Source organism: Cetorhinus maximus, chromosome 1 (assembly GCF_964194155.1).
Source record: "Cetorhinus maximus chromosome 1, sCetMax3.hap1.1, whole genome shotgun sequence".
NCBI classification, from domain to species: domain Eukaryota; kingdom Metazoa; phylum Chordata; class Chondrichthyes; order Lamniformes; family Cetorhinidae; genus Cetorhinus; species Cetorhinus maximus.
Window position 1 is genome coordinate 172,180,185 of NC_135879.1, and position 16,928 is coordinate 172,197,112.

Below are 16,928 nucleotides of genomic sequence, written 5' to 3' on the forward strand. Positions count from 1 at the left end.
CGCTCCAGGCCTAAGTTTGGGAGCAGGAAGTCAGAGTTACTTCTGCTGGTGAACAGGGTGGGCGAGTACGTGCAATCATGTGCTTCCTGCCTCATTATTTATGCATGCACACGGTTTACATCAAGTCTTGTGGTGGGGATGCCCCACCGTTATGTCTGGGCGCTATATTTAAAAGGCACCTGGACAGCCCTTCATTAACGATGCCAGAACCCTTGCAAAATGATGTGCAGTAGAGGAAAACAACCTTTGGCCCCACAATTCAGCAAGCCTCCCAGGAGAATCTCCACCAGGCCATTGAGGAAAGTCCTTTTTCCAAGGGATGGCAGCAGGAGGCCCTCTCCTGACCATACCCTGACCCTCCCAACCTAGCACATACCCACACCCTGATCTTCCCACCCTCCCACATTCCACTACCCTTCTCACTGTCAACGCCCCTTTGTTCCATCAATACTCTCAGTTCTTCTCTCAGAACTTTGCTTTTGACCCCTCCAAATAAAACACTACCCCCTTCCCTGCTCACACCCCCACTTCCCACTCATACCCATCCTTCCCTGCTCACACCCACTCCTCTCTATGAGCCTTCAACATTCCCCCCCTTACTTCAAGCCCTCAACTCCGTCCTGCCCCTTGCACACCATCTCCTGCAGTCCTCACCAATGACACAGGCAGCATCAACTGATCAGTACATCCTCTAAGTTTTCCTCACTGGGTGGATCCCATGTTTGTTTAGTCGGATAACTGAACGGCATAAATTCCCACTGGTGGGGAGGAAGATTTGATGGGGCCACAAGATTCTGGTCTATTGGCCTGGTAACGAACATTCATGAGATGCAAAATGGGTTCCCGACATTTTTCAGCAGGAAAGTTCACCCGCCATGAAAGCCGGGAGAAGACGATTCTGACCTGATTTCCCAATGTTGAGAAACCAATTTTTGAACTCCTGCCATATCATCCGCCTCTGCCTGCCACAATTCCTGCCTATGGTGGGAGGGGTAGATTCTGCCCTAAAATCACCATTTCTTTACTGTTGCTGGGTATATATCCTGGAACCACCCTCCTAACAGCTGGTACCCACAATGGATGGGCTACATCAGTTCAAGAAGACAGCTCACCACCACCTTTTCAAGGGCAGTGAGGGATAAGCAACAAATGCTAGCGACGCTTACCTCCAACGAAAGAATAAAGAAGAAATTCCAGGTTATGACCCAGATCTTCACCACGACTACAAGCCTTTGTTGTGGCAAAATTGGCTTACAAGCCTGGAAATCATAAGTCCCGTCCCTGAACACAGCACTTCCTATTTTCCCAGGGGCGGGACAGGAGTCAGGCTGGTGTTTGTGAATGTGTGGTTTACGGAGGCATCTGACTATTTAAATCAGCAGCTGCCACTACTGAATTGGATTTTGATAGGCCCAGAGTGTGAAACCCAGGGTGTGCAGATTAGACTAGATGAGACGTCTGAACTGGGTGGATTCATTTGGATAGCCAGGGTACCCCTTTGGAGAGGTAAGGTACCTCTTTGAACATGGTCCCAGGATATTTTTTGATAAGTACGGCATCCTTTGGGATTGGTAAGTCACTCTTTGGGATTGTTAAAAGTAAACATGATTGTGTGTAAAAAGTGCATAAATTCATTCCAACTGTTAAAGCTCTTATTTGACAGAGCTATTAGCTTTGACAGTTCTTTGACAAATTGTCATTCAAACAAGTGCCAGAGGAAGGTCTTCCAGCCAGCCTGCCTCTGAAACTGGCAGCCTCTGCACTCAGCTCAGGGTGACAGGCCCGATTTATAATCGGGCCCATCACCCCTCCTTCCCCCCAGCCACGAAAATCAGAACAGCGGGTGGCCATTTTCAAAGGTTGGGTTCACAGACTCCCCAAATATAGTAGCACCCCTGTCATGGAGATATTAATGTGTATTATGTTATTGGAAATTATTTTTAAATTGGATTTGTAGTAGGGTCTGTGTCTATATGTGTGTGCCTGTTTATGGCTTAATTCGATTAAAGCCAGCTGGCCTCGTTGTGTAATAGTTCGAGATATTAATTAGATAAATGTAAGGATAGAAGGTAAAGTGTACATTTGCATTTGTTGAATAAACCATTCAAAAGAATGGGTAAACTCTTGCATCTAGCTAGGAGACACCAAGCAATGTGTTTGTATTACTAATAAAATTGGTGGAATGAAAGGATTATTGTTTGAGAGAGGCATAATTAAAAACCTAGTAATATAATGGAAAATTTACATTCAAAGAGATAGCTAGGTATAAACAGAGAGGAGTTTGTGTCTGAGGCAGAGGCATGTAAGATCAAAGCAGCCTATAAACACTACAATTGTGTCTGCAAAGCAACCAAATTGCAAGTGACCTCAGTTTGAATTTATAAGGTCAAATATGCTTTGCCTGGTGTCTGTTTAAAGTCTTTGGGTTATTGTTGCCTTGGTGAAGATTTACCTGAGAGTGATTAATTTGGGAATTAGCTTAAAAGTTATTATGATAGCAATTTGTAGACATAGGTGTGTGTTTAATTTCTTGTTAAATTAATAAATGTTTAATTTAGTATTATATAAGAAACCTGGTTTTATTTCTGAATTCAGAGCTGCATCTCAAACACACTGATTGAAAATATAGGTTATTACAGTTGACAGTTTCCCTCTGGGATTTAAACAACTCGGCATTCACCAACTGCTGTTTCATAACACCCCCTTCCTTCCTAAACGCCTGCTCTCCAAACCCTCCTCCCCACCAAGTTAACCAAACCCTCCCCACAATACTCCAAACTTACCTCACTCCGGGATCCACTGGGCCTTAATTGGGACTGGTCCCAGCAGTGCCCACTACTGAACTCCTGCCGCAACCGGGACTGCTGGGGCTGATTAGCCAGCAGCTCCCAAAAGTGGGACTTCCTCCCCAGTGAGGGGCAGAAGTCTCACTGTTAGCTAATTTAGTCCACCCACAGCCCATTGTGGCCATAGAACGAGTCAGATTTTCTTTTTAGGGTGCATCCCTTAGAGTGTACATTCAGAAGCCATCCCTCTACCCTCAGCCAGTTTGCTTGTTTCAGTGAATAAATCCCTTTTGGGATCACTTCCTGCAGAGTCCCATCAAGTTTTTGTGTAAATCATCTTTTAGAGCACTCAGTGCAGAAGGTATTTAAACCAATAAGATTATTTAAATAAAGCAAGTATTTGACTGACCTGAGTTTGCTGAGGTCCAATTTCAATTTTTTCCAGTAGTTTTATAAGGAAATTGTTAACACTGCTCCAAGGGTAAATGCTGTTCGAACCATCAAGGACGATCACAATATCAAGTCGTGACTTGCAAGCTGCAATTTACAGGAAGCAATATTTTTTAAAAATCGAAACTAACAGTCAACAAAGGTTTAAAACAGCAGTACAATATCAAAATGCAGGCAATTCAGAAATTATAAGCACAACTTGAATATGGAAAAAGAGTGGGAACCAATGTGATGCCCAGTAACAACCACAAAAGCACAAAACAGGATAGCTTCACAAGTCTTTACTCCCAGAGTGGTGTCTCACAAACCAGCAACCCACATCAGAAGTATTATTTATGGATAGCACATACCTGAATTTTGAATATGTGTTGCCGACAGGTGAGGCTTTCCAGAGAAAGCATAGACTAGCAAAATTATCTCCATATTACTTTGTTCAAACAAAATAATTTAGCATAATGCATCACATACAGCAATTTAATAATCAGGATTCTACATAATTATAGACCTCTTTATCTACCAGTTTTCGTTTCTTTCCCAGTGTGAGGTGATACACTTTGGAAGGAGTAATTTGACAAGGAAGTATTCAATGAACGGCATGACACTAGGATGTTCTGAGGAACAAAGGGACCTTGGCGTGTGTGTCCATAGATCTCTGAAGGCGGAGGGGCATGTTAGTAGGGTGGTGAAAAAGTCATATGGGACACTTGTCTTTATCAATCGAGGCATAGATTATAAAAGTAGAGAGGTCATGTTGGAGTTGTATAGAACCTTAGTGAGGCCACAGCTGGAGTACTGTGTGCAGTTCTGGTCACCAAATTATAGGAAGGATGTGGTTGCACCGGAGGGGGTGCAGAGGAGATTCACCAGGATGTTGCCTGGGATGAAACGTTTAGGTTATGAAGAGAGGTTGGATAGATTTGGCTGGTTTTCGTTGGAGCAGAGAAGACTGAGGGGCAACCTGATCGAGGTGTACAAGGCTATGAGGGGCATGGACACGGTGGATATGGAGCAGCTGTTCCCCTTAGTTGGGTCAGTCACAAGGGGACATAAGTTCAAGGTGAGGGGCAGGAGGTTTAGGGGGGATGTGAGGAAAAACCTTTTTACCCAGAGGGTGTTGACGGTCTGGAATGCACTGCCTGGGAGGGTGGTGGAGGTGGGTTGCCTCACATCCTTTAAAAAGTACCTGGATGAGCACTTGGCACGTCATAACATTCAAAGCTATGGGCCAAGTGCTGGTAAATGGGATTAGGTAGATAGGTCAAGTGTTTCTCATGTGTCGGTGCAGACTCGATGGGCCAAAGGGCCTCCTGCACTGTGATTCTTTGTGATGCTCAAGCAACTTGACTTTTCCCCTTTACTTTCGAGAAGGAGCATTCACTTTCTACTGCACTGGTCCTCGTCAACCTGGTAGGTCAGAAATTTTTTGTGGCGGTTAAGAGCCAGTCATTCACTGGGATTTTCTGGCCCTGGCATGTCAGGTGGCACCAGAAAATCCCACTCATTGTGTTAGAGTGCCAATACAGCCTATCAAAGTATGGCATTACCAAACGTTACTATGGGGTAAATTATGAAAGGTGACTGGTTATAGTGATGATTATTTGGAAACAGATCAGTATGCAATATTTCAAAAACCTAATTGAATTTTTAATATATTCTGTAGATTTTACTAACAATTAGACAATAATGTAGTGTGCTAATAGATTCAGCACCTGTACTATACATCCTATTTAATGATTGTAAAACATTGCCTTATCACTATGACTTACACTCATTTGAATCCTGTGAAATAATCAATATTAAATCAAACTGAAAATCTGGGCTGCATTTTGACAGCTATGCAATCGGTCCTACCAAATTTCTATAATGACAATTTCACAAGCTTTCTTCAGCAGTACCTTCCATGTTAATTTCCAATCGTTGTTTAGAAATAAAGACTGAAACCAATACGGAATCCTTCAGACAGTTTTATTGCTGGCCCTAAAACTCTCAGCACTAGTCTCAGCTATTATCCTTTTTAGCTCTTATAAAGCCAACCAAATTGGTAGTTAGCTAAACAAACTAACAATTAGCAATTGAACTTTTTTAACTGTTTCCTTCCCTAACAGATTCCCCTCTTCTTAAAAATAAAGTAATCCTTAAGTTCATATAATCACAAAACATAACAAATCTCAATATATTTCTTTTCATTCAATGAATTGACCTTATTCCCCTCCTTAAAAAAACACATGTATATATGTCCACACAAAAGTGATATTTTTTCTTAAAGAAAAAGACATCTCTCTTTGAGGATCTCTAGTAACTTATTGGAACTCACTCCTCTTTTAGTGAAGCAATCAGATAATTGGTAGCTGCTATCAATCCATTTGATCTTGGCAATCCCCTTATTTTCGAGGATCTGTTTTAAGCTTGCAATATCAATTCGCAATCTCTTCTCCTTAACGAACTTCGTAGAGTGAACATTTCCCAAAGTGACTTATTGTCTAAGTCATTTGATAGGTGCCATGCCCGAATACCCTTTTCCATTTAAAGCTTCTGCCAGTATCTTTGACATAAAGAATGCCATATCTATCGCCTCAGCAAGGGCGAGAGTCTCCGCTGCTAACGTACTTTTTACGACGCTTCATATCTTTTGAGTTTCCCATGCCAAAGGGCAGCATTTGCCTTTCCCTCCCATGAAAAATATTATAAGTCCTCCTGCACTCGAAAATCCATCACATAGATTTGCATAAGACACATCACTGAATGCAATCAGTTTCATTTTTCTAACATCACCCAAAGGTGCAAGTTTCAAAACATAATGCTCCATTTTTAATTTTGTCAATGGTTTGTTTGTCCAAATGATTTCTTCAACCTTGGGATTGTTCATTTTAGTGCTTAATTCCAAAACGTCAAAACTGACATTTGGCCTTATTTGATGAAAGCAAGATACTGCGAATGCTGGAAATTTGAAGCAAAAACAAAAAATGATGGAAAAACTCAGCAGGTCTGACAGCATCTGTGGAGAGAGAAACAGAGTTGATGTTTCAAGTCCGTATGACCCTTCTTCAGAGCTAAAGAGAAGTAAAAATGTGATGAAATTTATACTGTTTAAGAGGGGTGGAGCAGGCGGAGCTGGGTGGAAGGCCAGCGATAGGTGGGGACAAAGGGAGTATTGTCCTTTTGTTCATGACATCTTTGTCAAAGGGAGTGTTAATGGTAGTGGTAAGGGCTAAAATAGATGCTGATAGTGGCATAAAGGTAAGAAAGCAGAAAGTGATAATGGCAGAACAAGGGTAAGCACTCTGTTAAAGAACAACATGGAACAAGTAACAGATGGCCCTTGTGGGGGGAGGCAGTGGTGATGGGGAGAAAAAGATAGAAAATGGGATAAAAAAGTGGGAATCAAAAAGGGAGGCCCTATCACGACTAATTGCAATGGGATTGACGTTCTCTAAATAGGATTGCTGATGTAAACGGACATGTGTTCCGCTCTGCCTGATTTCTAATCCAATGTACTTAAACACACCAAAAGCCTGACTTCCAATTTTAAACTCCGTTCTGAGCCCATTAATGACAACTGTTTCAAATTTGCTACTACCACCTCACAAAAAATCATCTATATGCATTATAAAGATGTCTGCAAGTTTCCCTCCATGGTGCCAATAAAACATTACCAGATCTGCTTCCAACTGAAGACAACCCAACTTTAACAAAACTGGCCTCACTGAGAAATAAAAAACTCTGGAGGCATCATTTAAACTGTATACATATTTATTTAGCTTCCAGAGAGTCCCTTCTGCGTTCAACATTTCTCTTGGTGGATGGAGAAAAACTTCCCTTTGAAGTCGGTGTCCTTGCAAAAAAGCAGCTTTAATATAAATGGGCTTAAATTCCCAAGCATTTGTAGCTAATAGAGTTTAAAAGATCTTCAGCATAAAACTTTCCCTGCCGTAGGTAAATCTACTCTTATATCCCAGTCATCCAATTTTTCTTCAAACTCTCGTGCCACTCGCCTGGTCTTAGTTTTATAAGTCCCATCAGGAAGCACCTTTTCCATGTATATCCAACTATGAGGCAGAGCTGGTTGTCCCCTATCTGGCACCTCTGTGTATACCCCAAATTCTTTCCATCTATGTAGTTCCTGCTGTTTGGCATCCTTTATTAATTTATTATTGTCTAATTTGTTTGAAGCTACTAAGACTTATTGATCACATGGGCTTCTACTCCTTGTAGCATTGCCAGTCTGTGCCATATTTCTTGACCTTGTTAAGCTATGCCCTCTATCCTGCCCTCTATAATGCTCCAGACTGTTACTGTTTGATCTCCCTCTCCCCTTTACAGATGTTCATTCAACAGTTCGAAATCTCTTCCTAGGGGCATGTTCACTCCCAGACCCATTGTCTGAACTGATACTGCGTTTCCGTGCCTTCCACTTTTGTACTTCATGTTTCCAATCCATAGGCCTAACCTTCTGTCCATTATCTTGTACATTTAACCAGTTTTTATATTTTCTAGTGGCCTTCCCTGCTCTACCTCCAATCGTCGCATCCTGCCATTGACTGATCCCTTCTGGCAAGTACGTAACTTTAGTGCCAGCTTTTGGCAGTTGCCTTCTGGGACAAATTGCCTCATCTTCTTTGTCCGAATTACTGTCTCCATCTTCAGATACCCTGTCAACTTCAGCTACCTCGTCCTCACAATCATGCAACATATGGGTATGAGAAGTACATGGTTCCTCGTCCCTGCCTACAACACTTTCCGAGCCCACAAATTTGTAGTCCGCGCCAACTAACCTTAATGAGTGTAACCAAATAGCCTGGTTCCCATGTTATAAAATGACTGTTTTACCATCTTTACCTATAATCTTTCTCCTCATTAAGTTCTTCTCTTTTATAGTATACCATGTCTCCCTGATTGAAAACAGTTTCTGATGGATGTACATTAGAGCTCGCCAAATTCTTTCTGAAACTTTGGCTTTAAGGAATGCTCTTTTACCCATGTGTAGTGCATTTAAATGCTCAGAAAAAGGTAGAGCTAATCATGGTTCCCTCCCAAGCTGGGGGCTTGATCATTCAGGACTGAAGGAATTTTTGGACTTCTACCAAAAACTAATTGATATGGGCTATAGACCCCAGCCATCTGCAGTGAATTCTTGGTATGGATAGCTTTGCTAGAGCTGATGTTAATTTACAGCTTGGTCTATCCGCCGATATTTTACGAAGCATCTCACCTATAACCGCATGATTCCTTTCACACACTCTGTTACTAAAGGGGCTTTGAGCTGTGGTATTTATAACTATTATATTCATATTTTTAGACATATTCCTGGAACTCATAGTTAGCAAATTCCCCCTCATCATCAGTGAGGAATTACGCTGGTGGTCCCAAATCAGTCCCTATCCATTTCTCCATTACCTGTTCCACAATTATTTTCTTTTCTTTTCTGTACATGATTGTCAGCTGGCTAAACTTTGTTGCCAAATCTACGAAATGTAAAATAAAGATGTTCTTTCCTTTATCCCACACCTTTAAATCCATCATCACAACTTCATTGAAATTCCTCACTAAAGGTAGACTCACTATCGGCTGCGACAGTGTCCTTCTGTATTTCTTATATATATCACATCTATCACTTATCTCCTCTATAAGTTTAGTGCACTCTCCATCCCTTAGCAAAATTTTTAATTTTTGCGAAGAAGGCTGGATAAACTGCCGATGCAATTTTAACACAATTTGCTTTTTGTCTTCCAAATTCTTATCCATTGACGCCAATAACACTTTTTTAATCTCCTTAGTAGAAAAGTTAGGCTGCATTAAAGAAAGACAGTAGTGTCCAGATTGCATAAACTGTAAATCCACAGGCTTTCGAAATATGATGGCCTTGTAATTTTCCACGTCCAGCTTCATTTGCGCTTTCTTCATCGATGGTCTGCTCAACAGAAGTGGTATTTCACTAGACACTACATCTGTGCTAATAAGATAATTGACTCCAGCTATCTTAGAGGTGACATCTAAGGGAATCACTACCCTTTTTAAAGATTTTAGGATATTATCATCTCCAAATCTAAAACTGGTGGAACTCTTAAATTCTTTAACCTTATTCCGGTCCTTGTCATTTAAGGAATCCAGGTAGCATTTTAACCAGTCTTTTCCACAGACTGTAGACATGCGTCCACTATCTAGCGCCACACAGTTGAAGGACTCTGCCAACAAGATATTCATCACAGGGCTGAAATTTCTTGTAATTAATATAATGCCCTCTCTTTGGTCAATATCTCCATCTTCTTCTTCTGAGTCTTCTGTCTCATGTTTAATTTCAAACACATTATATCATTTAGGACAGTTCATTGCATAATGCTATTTTGAATTGCATCTAAAACACCGATTGACCACACATGGGCATTTTTGGGGTTCGTTCTTTTGTCATAAATCCCTGATTCTTTTCTCCTTTCATAATTGTCCAAGGTATTTCTGTGCCCATTGTTTCCAGTTACAAATCTCCTTTCGTACTGACGCCTGTGTCCTGTTTCTAAATGATCTCACCATCCCGTTAACATTGTATCCTCCATTTTCTGTCTTACCGCCAAATGGCCCATTTGCGCCATGAATGCTGAAGTAAAGAAATGTTTTCCAAGGAGCTTCTGACATCTGTTCTAGGAGTGTGTGTCTTTCTGCAAACTTGGCTCCCTTTAGAACTAGAAGCCTGTCCATATTCAATATTTTGGCACAGTCTAGTAACCTGAATGCCAGCACCGATTAGGGAATTTCTAGATGGGACTTTTGCAATCTTACATATAGTCTACTGAATTTCATTATGTAATCTTCTATGGGACTTTCTTCCAAATTTCTAAATTTGTCAAAATCAGACCATGCTTTGTAAGCACTTAATAAATCATGTTTTTGATAGATCTTATGCATAAAATCTAATGATGTTTCCAAACTTTCATCTGTACCTAAATGCTCAGGCTCCAACTCCAAAAATACTTTGTATCTTATTTTGCTTTTGTATGTTAACAAAAGTGCCAAGGCCATTCCCTCTTTTTTCTTTGGCAAGGATGTAACCTGTGCCCACATAATTACTTCATTCTTCCATTGCTCAAAGGGTTCACTCTCAGAAAACATTGGTTGGTACCCCAAAACTCTACATTTTGATTCAACCATTCTCCTTTTGAGTGACTCCAAACCACTCTGCTCTTCAAGTTAACTCCAAATACAGTCTTTTGTCCAAAGAAAGTTTAGTTTCCCAACTGTTACTTACAATCAGCAACCATTCACTGCTGCCACATTTAAGTTCCAATAGTTGTTTAGAAATGAAAGCCAAGACCGACTCCTTCAGAGTTTTAACACCTTCAGTCTGTCCGCAAGCATGACCCAGACCTCCCTGTCATTTCAACACTCCACCCTGCTCTTATGCCCACATGTCTGTCCTTGGTCTGCTGCATTACTCCAGTGAAGCTCAACGCAAACTGGAGGAACAGCACCTCATCTTCCGACTAGGCACTTTACAGCCTTCCAGACTGAATATTGAGTTCAACAATTTTAGATCATGAACTCTCTCCTCCATCCCCACCACCTTTCCGATCCCCCCCTTTTTTTTCCAATAATTTATATAGATTTTTCTTTTCCCACCTATTTCCATTATTTTTAAATGTATTTCCATCCATTGTTTTATCTCTACCTTTTAGTCTATTTTGATTCCTTCACCCCACCCCCACTAGGGCTATCTGTACCTTGCTTGTCCTGCTTTCTACCCTTAATTAGCACATTCCTTAGATAATATCACCACTTTCAACACCTCTTTGTCCTTTTGTCTATGACATCTTTTGGTTATCTCCACCTATCACTGGCCCTCTATCCAGCTCTACTTGTCCCACCCACCCCCCCCCCCCGCCCCACCTTAAACCAGCTTATATTTCACCTCTCTTCTATTTTTACTTAGTTCTGTTGAAGAGTCATATGGACTCGAAACATTCACTGTGTTCCTCTCCGCAGATACTGCCAGACCTGCTGAGTTTTTCCAGGTATTTTTATTTTTATTTTCCTTCAAAGTTTTGTTGCTTGTCACAAAACTCCCCACAGCCAGCACCAGTCTCAGCTGTTTATACAACCAAATGGTACTTAGTTAAATAACCTAATAATTAGCAATTGAACTTCTTTAACTGGTTCCTTCCCTAACATTTCAAACCCACTAAATCCACTATTTAAGAGCAGAGCAGTTGGTTCATGGGAAAACCTTCACCTCTGAGTTCCCCTACAAGTCACACGCCATCCTGATATGAACATATTATTGTCAAAGTCCTGGGACTTGCTACTTGACAGAATCATGGGAGCACCTTCACCACACTGACTACAGCATTTCAAGAAAGCAGTCCACCTACACCTTCACAAGGCAACGCAGGATGGGCAATAAGTTCTGGCCTTACCATCCACATAAAGAGAATGTAGAAAAAAACTTTAAAAAGATTTATAATTTTACATAAGTAGCTACAACTCCTTATATGCTGTCTGCACAATTTTTTAAAATAAAATTACCTGACAGCCACTGTTACATCCTTCATGAAGGACCCAGCAGCAGCATCTATTGAAGTGAGCACACACGATATGGATAACTGCAGTTTCCATTCCATGAGTCAGCATCTCAGGCAAGTTGCTTGTGGACTTGTCAAAACTCCCTGACAGGCATTCAGCAATTGCTGGTGCCCGGGGACCATCTTTCTTTTAAAGGCTGGGCTCCTAAAGACAACATGTTTGTCATGCTCAGGAGAGTTAAGAAGTGAGCTTGCCCCCAGGAAGACATTTTCTTGTCCTTTCCACTTACAACTGTTGCTGCTCACTCTTGCCAAGTGAATCACCCTGTGTGGACCCCAGTAATCCATTGGCCTGGAGCATCCACTGGGTTGTTAAACTCGTTGGCATATTTATGTAATTAATAAGGCTTAATCACAGAATTTTTTTATTCATTTATGGGATTTCATTCATTCGCTGGCTAGGGCAGCATTTAATGTCCATCCCTAATTGCCTTTGAGAAGGTGGTGGTGCCTTCTTGAACTGCTGCAGTCCAGAATCACAGAATTGTTACACTGCAGAAGAAGGCCTTTTGGCCAATTGTGTCTCCAGCTCGCCGAATGAACAGTTCAGCTAGTGCCATTCTCCTGCCTTTTCCCCATAACCTTGCCTATCCTTCCTTTTCAAATAACAGTCCAATTCCATTTTGAATGCGTCAATTGAACCTGCCTCTACCACATTCTCAAGCAACGCATTCCAGACCCCAACCATGCACTGTGCAAAAAAGTTCTTTCTCATATCGCTTTTGCTTCTTTTGCCAATTACATTAAATCTGTAACCCCTCATTCTCGATCTTTTCACGGATGGGAATAGTTTCTTCCTATCTACTCTGTCCAGACCCCTCATGATTTTGAATACCTCCATCAAATTTCCTCTCAGCCTTCTCTCTCTAAGGAAAACAGCCCTAACTTCACAGAATCACAGAATCAGAATCACTTCTCTAATCTATCGTTATAATTGAAGTTTCTCATCCCTGGAACCATTCTCATGAATCTTTTCTGCAATTATCTTTATTTTGTTAAATTATCAAATTGTACTGTCTATAACCTCAGTGATGATAAATCTTAATTTGTATGTATCATTGGGATGATTCATGAATTTTGTGGTATGTTGTTGAGAAAGTCTGAAAATTGGCATCTCTTAAGTGCAAATACTGTGATGCAGCTTCAAAAAAAATATGTGGAGTGAACTGGAGTTATAGCTAGGGCCATGTGCACATTTAGGCTCCACTGAGTCTAGAATCCGATGCGACAATGTCGATTGGCCAGGAAGGTGGCCTGAAGACTAGTTGTTCCAGCACCTCTGATCAAAAGATACAAGTTATAGTTTAGCAGATAGAAGGAAGCCAAGGCTGCAAAACTGATTGGCTAGTAGAATAGTCAGAGAACTAAATGTTCCAAGGAGCTCTGGTTAAGAGAAACAGATTAAGGTTAGATCATCATGGGGAAGCTAGGGGCGCTCTTCCCATTCGTCAAGAGTTGCAAATATTTGGTTAGAAATTGTTAGTTGTGTTGATTAAGGTGCACATACTTGGGTTAGATGTTACAAAGCCACCTGAAAAGAGGGTGTAAAATTGGGGTGCATCGCTGAGGTCTTTGCACTTGCTAAAGGTTAGCATTTGTCACAGGACACTTGCTGGGGGGCATTTGTTGGGAGAGAGAGTTAAGAGTAGGGCACTTGCTAGGAAGTTAGCATTTCTGTAGCACAGTGCCAGTTAACTAGTATTTGTCACAGGGCTGAGAGGCTGCCATAAGAACCCAGTATTAGGCTTAGTTAATGACGGAAGTAACTGTCACAGGGCTGATGGATTGCCGTAAGAGCAAAGTATTAGAGATCAGTGGATTCAGTATAGGCAGGATTGCCAGGGGTAAAGTAATTGCCTTAAGGAAGAGTGAATAGAAAATATATATCCATTTAGCTGCCAAGAAATCATTCAGTTAGCTAAAGTATACCTTGGGAGAATCAAACTATTTCCACGAGAGAGAGCGAGAGAGAGAGAGAGAGAGAGAGAGAGTGAGAAAGAGAGAGAGAGAACGTTCAGCTGTGAAGTGTGTAGCTTCAAGCAGTTAAGGTGGACTGGAAGCTTCAACAGTTAAGTTAGTCTGGGAAGTTGTGGGTTGTAAAGGGTCCACTAGAGTTGAAGTCTTAAAGCTGCAAAGGGATTTGTATGTATGTTAGAGTTAAGTTGGCTAAGCTAAAATCTTGAAGAACATCATGAGTCAAGAGACCAAGTTCAAGCAGAAAAGACCCCAGAAGTCCCAGGATGCACAGGAAAGAAGGACAGATTGGCACAAGTTGAATTTACGTATTGTGCCATGTCTCCGCCAATAAAATGTTACGTATCAATCTTTATTGTCCGATAAGCCTTGTTAGTTTAAATTCTAAACTAGTGATTGTCCTTTTTGCCAATATGGTTATGTCTTGACAAGAATTTTCTTACCCTAGGGCTTAGTACAGAATCCAAAGCTCTACGGGGTTGTGTTGAATTTTTTTGGTGCAATTCACCTGAAATCAGCATAACCAGCGCAAAAGATTATGGAATTTTAAGTGCAGATTATGCTCAGCACAATTTGACTTTCTATAATCTTTTGCGTTCGTTTGGGTTAGAAGCAAATTCTGCCCACAAACTGCATGTCTCCAGGATGAATGAATCACTATTAGGAGTTCCTGGTAATTATGCATGTTTGCAGGGAGAGGCTCATAGGAGTGTTTTCAAAACTTTTGAATTTTTTTTTACTTTATTAAGAAAGTGACTACTGTACCCAAATATAACTAGCCCATGCTTCTAAGTCATTTAAAATCAGGCTACTCACAAGTTGTGGATGGACTGATTAAAAATGCTCATTTTTCTTTTCGATAAATATATATTCAGCTGCATAAATCAAGCTGCATTCTTAAATATATCAAGGAATATTTTTGAAACAAATATTTCAAAAGAAAATTACATTTCAAAATGTCCGGTTGCACTGGTTTATGACAGATTTTATGTTTGATGTTATGAAGTGAGTTTGAGTGGATATGTGAGAACTTGTGCCTGGATCACCAATTGCACATAATCATGGGAATAATGAGCACACTTCTGTCTGATACCTCCCCCACTCCTGTGAGTGCCTTCCCTCACTCCTCATGGCCCCAATAATAAAATGCTGGCTCAGTTCAACATTGGATCTGCTAGAATTGCCACCTGCTCTTTCATCCACCACTATCTCACCCCCTTCCAACCAATGAGTTGCCTATAATTGCTGAGACAACACTCACAGTTCACCTGGGAATATGGAAATGCAGCCCTTAAAATGCTTCAGCCTCATGCTAAGAGGAATCTGTTATTGCAGTACTTGCCTCATGCCTGCCTCCTACTTGTAGTTAAATTTGATCTAGTGTTTATTGTTTTTCATTTTTTTGAATGCGAATTGTGGGTTACATTTTCTGACTAGCAACGTTACTGATACTTGAGGCCAGTGCAAACATGCTTGATGTCTTTTTTTAAATCGCAGATAGTAATCCATTTAAATTATCTTGGTTAATGTGTGTGATAAGAAAGCATACAGAGGAAATCATAAGATCATAAGAAATGTGAGCAGGAGTAGGCCATTGGTTCCTCGAGCCTGCTGTGCCATTCAATAAGGCCATGGTTGATCTGATGGTGCCGTTAACTCCATTTTCCTACCTGCCTCCATAACTCTTGACTCCCTTATAGATCAGAAATCTATTCTACTCAACCTTGAATATATTCAATATCTCACCCTCCATTGCTCTCTGTGGAAGAGAATTCCAAAGTTTAATAACTCTCTGAGAGAAAAAAAATCTTCCACATTTCCATTTTATTTTTAGACTAAGGGATAGACACAGTTCTCTGCAAGCCGAGAGTGTGAGTCCAGAAGGCTGTGTTGCCTGTCCGATGCCAGAGTTTGGGACATCTGCTCTAGGCTGGAGAGGAATTCGCAGTGGGAGGGGGAAGATTCACTTGTCATGATGCACGTGGGTATCAATGACATAGATAGGACTAGGAAAGGAGTTCTGCTGAGGGAGTATGAGCAGCTAGGAACTAAATTAAATGTAGAACCTCAACGATAATAATCTCTGGGTTATTACCTGAGTCACGAGCAAATTGGCGTAGGGTAAATAAGATTAGAGAAATGAATGCGTGGCTCAAAGCCTGGTGTGGGAGAAATGAGTTTTGAATCATGGGAACTGGCACCACTACTGGGGAAAGTAGGAGCTGTACCATTGGGACAGGCTTCATCTGAACATTGCTATAAAGGATGTGGAGAGCGGGAGAGACTTCAGTTTGAAAAGGACGCGGAGATGGGAGAGACTTCAGTTTGAAAAGGACGCGGAGATGGGAGAGACTTCAGTTTGAAAAGGATGCGGAGATGGGAGAGGCTTCAGTTTGAAAAGGATGCGGAGATGGGAGAGGCTTCAGTTTGAAAAGGGCGCAGAGAGCGGGAGAGACTTCAGTTTGAGAGGGGTGCGGAGAGTGGGAGAGACTTCAGTTTGAGAGGGGTGCGGAGAGTGGGAGAGACTTCAGTTTGAGAGGGGTGCGGAGAGCGGGAGAGACTTCAGTTTGAGAGGGGTGCGGAGAGTGGGAGAGACTTCAGTTTGAGAGGGGTGCGGAGAGCGGGAGAGACTTCAGTTTGAGAGGGGTGCGGAGAGTGGGAGAGACTTCAGTTTGAAAAGGATGCGGAGAGTGGGAGAAACTTCAGTTTGAAAAGGGTGCGGAGAGCGGGAGAGACTTCAGTTTGAAAAGGGTGCGGAGAGCGGGAGAGACTTCAGTTTGAAAAGGATGTGGAGAGCGGGAGAGACTTCAGTTTGAAAAGGGCGCGGAGAGCGGGAGAGACTTCAGTTTGAAAGGCGTGCGGAGAGTGGCACAGATTTCAGTTTGAAAAGGGCGTGAAGAGCAGTGGGGACTTCAGTTTGAAAAGGGTGCGGAGAGCGGGAGAGATTTCAGCTTGAAAAGGGCATGGAGAGCGATGGGGACTTCAGTTTGGAAAGGGCGCAGAGAGCAGGAGAGACTTCAGTTTGAAAAGGGTGTAGAGAGCAGTGGGGACTTCAGTTTGAAAAGGGTGCGAAGTGTGGCGGGAGCTTCAGTTTGAAAAGGGCGCTAGGGGCGGTGGGGACTTCAACTTAAAAGGTTGCGGAGAGCGGTGG

General features: G+C 41.7%; 1 protein-coding gene across 1 annotated transcript in view; it reads right to left on the minus strand.

The window, feature by feature from the left end:
* The window catches only part of itga1 (integrin, alpha 1), a 322,507-nt gene that overhangs the window by 212,481 nt on the left and 93,098 nt on the right, over window positions 1–16,928 (minus strand). Inside the window, exon 6 of the mRNA XM_078550022.1 lies at window positions 3,196–3,323. Coding sequence (XP_078406148.1) covers window positions 3,196–3,323 — 128 coding nt within the window. The remainder of the gene's footprint in view (window positions 1–3,195; window positions 3,324–16,928) is intronic.